General features: G+C 35.2%; 1 protein-coding gene across 1 annotated transcript; it reads right to left on the reverse strand.

The window, feature by feature from the left end:
- Window positions 1–4,542: 4,542 nt before the first annotated feature.
- LOC145937175 (uncharacterized) lies at window positions 4,543–8,601 on the reverse strand. Its single transcript, XM_083040085.1, has one exon. The coding sequence runs from the start codon at window positions 8,599–8,601 to the stop codon at window positions 4,543–4,545; it is 4,059 nt and encodes a 1,352-aa protein (XP_082896211.1).
- Window positions 8,602–9,704: the final 1,103 nt, after the last annotated feature.

Below are 9,704 nucleotides of genomic sequence, written 5' to 3' on the forward strand. Positions count from 1 at the left end.
ATATATATGTATATTAATAATATATATATAAAATATTTTTTTTAATTCTGCGATATTTTCAATTTTGTATCAAAAGATCACAGTCAAAAAATAATTCATGAATTTTATTAAGTTTAATTAAATGAAATATATAGTAATATATAATCTCTTGTTTTATTTATTTTTTATATTTTTGTGTTTGCTCTTCTCGCGTGTGCGCATGTAAATCATTTTATTTCACCGTTTTTAAATAAAATATTAATTTTAAATATTATCCTTTTAAATTAATTTAAAATTTAAAAAGATAATTTTTCTTATTTATTTTGTATATACATATGTACATATTTTATATGTTGCCATTATTTTACATTTTTTTATGTGATAATGTACTTTTATGAAATTTTATTTAACTTATATAAAGTATATTTTTCTTATGTTTTTTTTATTACTATAACTAAAAATATTTTTAAATTTCTGTTATTTTATATTTAATTTGATATAAGCAGTAGGCGTAAAATATATTTTTATTTATAAGATTCAATATATAATGAATAGTTACCTTATGTTTTCGCATGGTTTGTCAAAGGCAATTCAACATTTTATTACATCACCGCATTGAATTTACCTTTGCTCATAAATTATGGTCAAAATTATGCGTTTCATATGTAAATTACGTTTAATATATAAAAATTCATTTTCACTACATTGATATTTCAGTCTCTATATAGTTGCTCTCGTTGACATCGGGGATGATAGGGTGGGGAAAAAACGAGCTACGCCGGCGCGTTTCGTGATTACAGTGATTTTCCACAATTAAAGTCTGTTTAATCGTGGGCCAGCATGTGGACGGCGTTTGCGAAACGCAATCTGACTGTGCAACTCGATGCATTGTGCTTTATTTACAACGACCTGCGTTCATTGTGTGTCTCTGTGTTACATACAGCATGACTATAATGAAAAGAATTTTAGAAACACGTCGATTGAGGAGCAAAAAAATAGAAAAGCAAAACTCACATTTTGTGATAAATTCTGAAATAATCTCTTATTTTTAGGTGTACAGATTTGAATGAATTCTCTAGACGTGTCTTTTTTTATTTCAAAATTAAAAGAAATATTAAGTGTCAATTTCATAAAATACTTTTAGCAGGAAACTGTGTATCGTGATGGAGAAAAGATTTATCTACATAAAGAAATGATTTTTTCTATTGTAAAGCTATATTGCGTACATTATTATGTTATTATAAAGTTATATTATTATCCACTAATAACGGAATACAAGATATGAAATAAGTATTTGAATTAATTCTTATATATTCATATTTTTCACAATTTTGGTTGGATTAATTTCGCGAGTGGAAAGATATCTTCATTTGAAATCACTTATATGATGTATAATTGTATGCATACAAATGTATACATCTTTATTATTATATATATACATAATATTTTTTCGGATAAAAAATATTTAATCTGCGATAACATAGAGTCACGAGCAGAAAAATTCTCATCGATGTGAATCTCGTGTGCAGAGTCGCAAAACAAAGAAGCAGTTGTAACATCTGTCGTTACGACAATTCAATGGTTTTATGTGCGTAACGTTCACTGTTACACAGGATATCAGTTGATTTATCAACGAAAGATATTACAAAATATATACTTCGGAACACGTTTCCATATCGCATACGAGTGCGCTTTTATTTCGTGCGTATTCCATATGCGTATTGTAGAAATAAAAAAATTACGCGTAGAGTATAAAAACTATTACGATTGCGTATTTTTTTGTGTAACAATTTCGAGGCTGTTGGTCAGCTAAACTATACAATATCCGGCTTTACCCTGTCGGATATGATTATTATTCTATTTCACAAATTCTATCTATAACTTATAAATTTCAATGAAAAATTTGTAATAGATGAAAATAAAAATGGAAAGTATATTATTATATTTCAACCAAATTTCATACATAATATTAAACAAAATATAATGATTATTTTAGTGCAAAATGACTCAATATTTGATTCTTGTGATTCTCTTTCTCTCTCTCTCTTAATTAAGATGTAATATCAAGATAATAAAACAAATAGAAATATCTTGATAAGAATTTTATTTGATTTAAAATATTATTCACGGATAAGGTATTACTGGTATTATAACATGTTATTTTAAAATATATTACTATCTCAATATTTTTAATATAGTATTATTTCAAAATTTAATTAACAAATAAACGCTTTATTATTAATATTTTTTGACAGAAATCAGCTGTTTAAAGCATTAATTTGCTAATTAAATTTTGAAATAATATGTTATAAAAATTACAATAGTAATATGTTTTAAATGATATTTTATAGTTCTTTTAACTCGATTAATATTTTTGACAGTTATCAGCTGATTTCTGTCAAAAAATATTATTCGAGTTTCAAGTTTTATAATATATTGTTTACAACATTATTATTTTACATTATTATTTCAATAAAAAATAAAAGCGTTAATTTGCTAATTAAATTTTAAAATAATAATAGGTTGTAAAATTTAAAATAATAATATGTTGTAAATAATATGTTATAATGCCTTATCTGCGATTAATATTTTGTGACAGAAATCAGCTGATTTCTGTCACAAAATATTATTCGCATTTAAATAACTATAATATATTATTTAAAACATATTATTTTAATTTTTAAAACATATATTCTTTTAAATTATTCATTTATAAAACATATATTCTTTTCAATTTAATTTGCAAATTAACGATTTAATCAGCTAATTTCTGTCAAAAAATATTAATGGAGTTTAAATAAACGTTATATAAATTTTTTAATATCAATCTTTTAAATATAAAATCGAGAAATGGCGTGCGCGTAACTTGCGCTTATGTTGTTCTAGTTTAAAATAAAAAGTTTGATTGCTTGGTGTCGTATCCGATTATATTTAAATCTATTTTTTCAAAAATATCCCGTACATTTATTATATACACATATGCATGGTGCAGTCATCTCGAGCTTTGCTAATTAGTGAGCCGTTTGCTCCTTCGCGTAGATAAATATGTTGATTTTAACTCGTTGCTGACTAATCGCGATAAAGGTGATTGTGTGCTTATTAGGCAAAAGAAAAATTAGTAGAAGGAAATGATGAACATAAAAAACAGGCTATTGTAATTGTGCAAGTAAAATATTTAATCTATTCGATGAATATAATTTGACAAAAATTTAACGCCCAGATATATGTATAAGCGCAATATACTGAAATGTACTATTTTATTTCTTATATCGTTCAAGCGAATATGCGACGTGAAATTTTTATTACACACAAAAAGAGAAATTTAACGAAAGAAAGCAATGATCTATTTTACGAGTGAGATCACTTTTAAATAACCACAGTATGACATCAGAGATGCTTCAAAGAACACAGATATAAAATATTCAACTCTGGCGATAAAATTTTAGTATTTGAGTTCAAGTAAAAATCATATGCATATAATTTACAAAACATGTATAGCGATATTTAACAAACTCGTTAGAAAAAAGTATAAACAAAGATAATTATCACGAAATAAGTTTGAAAATATTGTGATTAAAATAAGTGTCGCGATTAAAATAAGTACGGTAAAGATAATTATCTCTATTGATTTTTTTGGTAATATTTCGAAAATTTATTACGTTACATGAATTATTATTTATTTCTGTTGGCTAAGAACGATTTCGCGAACTCAGTAAAATAGAAGCGTTGTTTTTTCTTTGCAAATATCTAATTGTAATCTAATTATGGTACACTTTATAGTGATCAAAATTGAAAATTAAAGACCGAGAGATATAAAAGAGATGGATACGGTTGCAGGAATGCTCGAGGACTATCCGCACTTATTTGCAACGTGCCACGTTGCACTCTGGCAGTCTAGGGGAATGATAGATGAGCAGAGCAACTATGCCGCAGAACGAGCTTCGGCTTTTTGCTGAAATAATCTCAGATGAGAATTTTCGACGTGATGCCGTGGTCGTAGAGTATGCGATAATGGCTCGACATGCGCACGCGATTAAAATGCATTATTACGCGCTCCACCGACACCGCACTTCGTCCTTATCGTCGTCACGCTGCTGTTGTCATTGTCCTGTTTGGCTTTAACTACTCGTCGTTCTAAAAGCGCTGAAGATTAAGTAGCTGCGCGCTTTCAGGAGGTTTTGTCAGTCGCTCTTAAAATGATTCTTTGGTGCTTGCTAAGAGAACACGAGTTATCTTTATGAATTTTAGAAGAACTTTACGTGAAACCTTTATCAAGTAAAGAAGGTAAATAAAGTATACGCGAAGGTATTCAAAGCAATGACAAGTTATCAGAGCGTAATAAAATTATACGTAGCTACACATTTTTTATCTAACAAATTATAAGCTATGTATTATGATTCTGATATATAATTTCACTATATATCAAACTTGTATTTTTAATTAGGATTAATGATGATAATTTTATGATAAATTAAATAATGACGCGGATAAAATTCAACAAATTATAAAATATGTGCAAAATTCAATATATTATGTATTTATCAATTTCAAGATTTAACTCATTTATTTTTGTCCTTCTATATGTTGTAGATCTTCTTCGATGAATTGTAGTCCAGGATTCTTGGAGAAAGCACAGTCGAGACGATTGATTGTACGTAAATTTCTTTTCGGAAAATTATACCTCTTTAGATCGTCATTTAACGTGCTTTCAAAATTATTTCTGGAGCTTTTCTCCGATGTTACGAACAGTGCGGCATGTTCATTCATCTCTTTCAATGTGTCCCGCAAATGACCTTCTAATCCCACATTTGTCTCCTTTAACTTTTCGTTAACACTTAATAAGCCGTTCACTTTAAGTCTGAGATCGAAGTTCGACTTCCTCGAAGCAACGAGCTCATCCTTTAAAGCCATCTTCTCGGATTTTAATGCGTTTAATTCTTTCTTAAACATCTCGAGCCGTGACCTCAACGCCGCTTTCTCGTCCCTTAGATTCATCAGCTCGAGTTTCAAAGCCTGAATCTCCTCCGTCGCTCTACCGAAGTCGGTCTTCGTTTTCTCGCCGTTCATCAGGCTGAAGTTGAGACTATCACGCAGAATATCTACTTTCATCTTCAGGGCTCTATTTTCGACTTGGAGCTGATCGATAGCAACCGTAGACCTCTCTTTATCGTCGAGCATCTTCAGTTCATGGAAATAACGGAAATAATTGCTTATCTCTTTTCTATACCAGATATTTACGATGTCAAATTCCCTCAAGATAGAGCCGATAATTTCTTCGTCGTTAGATTCTTTCGTCCACGTTAGCGGACTCTCGAATTCGTCTTTTGTGCGAGCCAGTTCCAGCGTAATCTCGGAGTTTTCGGATCTCAAATTTGCCCGCTCCAATTTCAAAGCCTTATTCTCCGTTCTCAGCCTCTTTAGTTCGTCATTGGGCTTGCCTTTGATCTTTACTTTGTCATCATGGCCCGTGTATGTATCAGATTTTACTTTGAGTTCTGTTTCGTCGTGCCTTCGCTCGCCAATTTCGACCTTTATGCTTGTACGCGTGGCATCCGAATAATCCTGCCTGTATTTAACCTTGTTATGAGCGTTCGCGAATTCCCGCTCGTAGTCCATTACAAACGGATACACCAGGTTGATCTTATTTAAGTGACCCTTGTCCTCATTATTTTCGTGGTGTAACGCGGCTGCGACAAATCGCAACGCTTCATACTTCGTTCGCTCGATTCTCAATTGATTACCGAATATCCTGCACTCGTTACCGATTTCATTAAGTCTCTCCCTTGCGTCGTCCCTTTCTTTTCTCACCTCACCGTTATCCCTTTCCTTCTCGTCACAGGTGACCTGCAGGAGAGCATTCCTCGCCTCCGCTTTGTCATTTTCGACTCTTGATTTATTCAATTCCGCGGAAAAATATTCATTCTCCGCTTTCGCCTTATTCAAGCGCTCTCGCAGGACGGCATTCTCATCATCGAGCTCGTTAATACGCGTCACCAGCTCGTTCTTTTCTGTCAACAGCACTCGTACGCGATCCTCGGCCTCGCTAGTTTGGAGAGAAAGCGCATCTAAATCGCCGATGATCCTTGAATTCTCCGATCGCAGTCGCGTCGATTGAGCGACCGCGTCTTCGAGATCCTCTCGTGCCTTCTTCAACTCAAACTTTAAATTCTCCGTTGTAGTTTCGTGCTCGCTTATCTTCTCCCGCAGGCCGTTACGCTCGGACTTAAATTTGTTAACTTGATCATGCAACGCGGCGCACTTGTTATTGGCATCAGCCATCGACTTATCCAGTAATCCTTTTTCGGATCTCAACTTCGACAACTCCACCTCAAGTTGTTCTTTCTCGTTCTGAAGCTGTTTGACTTTACTCCCTAACGTTTTGTTCTTTGCCGTCGCTCTATTTCGGTCGGATTCTCTCGATGTTTCCTTGGCGGCGCTCGTCTGGACGTTCGATCGATACGTCAACGATTGTTCATTAGACTTTAAATTAAAAATTTCATCCTCCAGTCTCGCTCTGTCGTCGATTGCTTTATCCAGTGAGCGTTTCAGGTAGCCGATTCGCTTGTTCGCCTCGTTCAGGGTTATTTCAGACTCATTTGACTCGGCTTTCAAACGCTCTTCATCCCTGAGGTTTCGCGCACGCTCTCGCGAATATTCGCTATTGTCTTGGTTGTTCTCGCCGCCGCTTTCCTCCACGGAACTTTTCAATTTGTCCAGTCGCACGCTTTCCTCCTGTTTCCGAAGTCCCTCAATTATACTTCTCAATTTTACATTTTCGTCGGAAGCGATCCCAAGTTTCATCTTTAGGTCCTCCACCTCGGCCCCGAGGACCCCTTTCAGCGCATTCCGCTGAATAATAATATCCTCAATTTTCTTGTCTCTCTCTCGGAGAGTATTACGCAGCTCTTCTATTTGCCCTAATAACGTCTCTTTGTCATCGCAAAGGTCCTGCAATTTTTTTCTTACCGCGTCAATTTCAACCTTCATCAGTTGCATTTCCGCGACACGCTGCTCGGAATGTTCGCGATCACGCGACAGTTCTAATATTTCTTGTTTCCTTTTCTTTATATCTTCTTGAAGACTTTTGTTTTCCTCGCTTATGTCATCGATGATCCTCTCGTATTTCTTACAATTTCCTTCTAATGTTAATTTAACGCTTACATAGTTATCGTTCAACGCATTTATACGCTCGTTTTTCTCCATCAGTTCCACTTTCAGATTCATAATCAAGCTTTCAAGGTGTACGGTTCTTTCGCATAAACTCGCGCGATCATCGAAAATTTCGAGATCCTTGATTTTGCAATACAATCGATCGATCAAGTCTTTCAGCTCTTTCATTACTTTCCCATTAACATTTATAATTTCAAACGGACTCTGTTTTATGACCGCGATTATCGCGGTTGATTTTCTAACAATATTTTCAAGTTCTATGATTTTTGTCATATATTGCGAGCCGCTGACGCCACCGATTCTGCAATATTTGTCCATCGGCTTTATTTTTATTTTCTCAATTTCTATATCGATCTCTTTTAAGAAATTATTCAATGATGAAGCTGTTTCTAAATACTTTTTGTACTGGACACTCTCGCACGATCGTTTATGTATCGGCACGTTCGATCGTCTAAGTTCTACAGACAACACTCTCAGATTTACTTTTAGATTAACTACTTTCTTCATGTATTTCAAACAATCTGGATCGCCTGCGGCGATAATCGCCTGGTGATCGTTCTTCAAATTGTTCCTCAAGTCGTTCATCAAGCTTTCCACGTGTCTAACAACATCTGAAATATCCGTAGCGTCTGAACTTTCGCCGCAATTCGCGTTCTCGCGAATAACTTTCAACCGGCCCATCTCTCCCATCAATTGTTCCGCAAGATTGTTGAATTCGCCGATCTTCTTGCAATATTCCGCGCTGCTACCGCACCTCAACCTTAGCATAGCTTTCAATTTATTCAGCTTGAAACGCAAGTTTCTATTTTTTGCCTTAAACCGATACAGGTTTTCGCTAACATTTACGAGCTCCTCCGAGAGACCGACAATCGTCTCGACAATTTTGCCGATCGCGTTCGCGAATAATGCTTCTAATGTTCGATCACCTCTCTCGAACTCGTTCAGCTTCTCCCTGAGTTGTTTGAGCACGCTCGTCTCGTTCTCCTCAGCTTCCCTCAGTTGCCTCCTCAGGTGCAGAATTTCATCGTTCAGACGTTCCCTCTCGCTGGAGAACGCGTCTTCGATCCTGGCGATCTTATCGCTGATCTCGGAGACGGCGACACGCGCGATATCCTCTTCGACTTTCGTCAGGACGTCTTTCAGACTCGTTACCTCGTTCTCCAGAGTGTCGTTCGCCTGTTCCAATCGGATAATTTCTGCCCTCTGATACACGATCAAAGGGTCGATCTGTTGGTTATCGTTCTCATTCTTGTCCGCGCGCAAAGCCATTTTCATTCGCCAGATATTGCTCTTCAGCTTCGCGCTGTCGTCCCGCCAATCCTTCATCTGCCGCATCATATTATGCAGTTTATGCAAAGTTGTAACAGCCATCTTGGCGATTCTCGTCTTCTCTTCGATGGCGACGTCAATCGCGATTACTGGCAAGTAATCGTCGAGATATCCGTCGTTCATTGTGTCGCTTCTTAAATTTTCCCGGGGTTATGTAACATATAACATAATATATTAAGCGTGATAATTTTGCTAAATATTAATGTCAGATGAAAAAAGTTTTTAAAACTTTTGAAAATATTTAGCAAAAGCCAGTTACCTTTATATTAATTTTTATTAGAATAATATTAATTAATTTTGTTGTGGTTAAACGTTGTTTATATATTTAATATAAGTATTGTGATAAATATCGATGAATATTTTTTTTTTTTTCTTATTATGACGTGTACTCGAATTTTTGAAATCTTCTATAAACGTTTTGCCAATATTTGAAAAACTAATACTTGAAAATTTTTGTAGATTGGAACATCTTGAGAGAAGGAGCGAATGTATCCAAAGGTAAGAGAAATCGATATTTATATAGACGTGACAGAAAAATACAAATAGAGATATCTTCAATCCGTTTCGAAATTTGTCAGCATGCGACAACGTGTCGTGTGGCAGCATGTCATTTCTATGTACAATATATTTATATTTATAAAACATCTCGTAAGAGCCGGTCCGTTGTTTCGTTACGCCAATTCGATTAATGAAATTCGATGATTTTGCACGAGTAACGGCGGCAAAAGGGTGAGCAAAAACGGGACGCAAAGTTTCGTGAAGTTCGGGACCTCCGTACCGCCGCTGTTTTCCTCTTTCCTTTGCAATTACCGCGCAGATTTAATTGATGACGGGACCTCTCGATAAGTTCTTGAACAGAACCGAACCGTGGTTCAAGTGCTCTCGAAACTCTCGAAACTTAAGAAGCGTTCAGTATCGCTGCGCCGGCCCCTCAATATCGGAACACCTAATAAGACTGTTCTAACGAGGACTCGCCGGGCATACTGTGCGCGCAATTCAATTATAGCGACCGCTTAATTATGTGGGTCGTACATAACCGGTACTTCCGGTTTCCCGGTGCGCGAACTTCGCGAGAGGAAACTTGGTGAATAATGCGCGTGTCCTCTAATGTCTCCATCCAAAACCTGCCATAAGCTACCCCGAGATGGGATCTCTAACGTGAGATTTCTCGAGATGTAACCGAAATTCTTGATGTGTAATCTTAGAATTAGAATTCTCAATGTAAT

Source organism: Prenolepis imparis, unplaced genomic scaffold (assembly GCF_030444845.1).
Source record: "Prenolepis imparis isolate NDT839.2.m4 unplaced genomic scaffold, iyPreImpa1.0 SCAF_6, whole genome shotgun sequence".
NCBI lineage: Eukaryota > Metazoa > Arthropoda > Insecta > Hymenoptera > Formicidae > Prenolepis > Prenolepis imparis.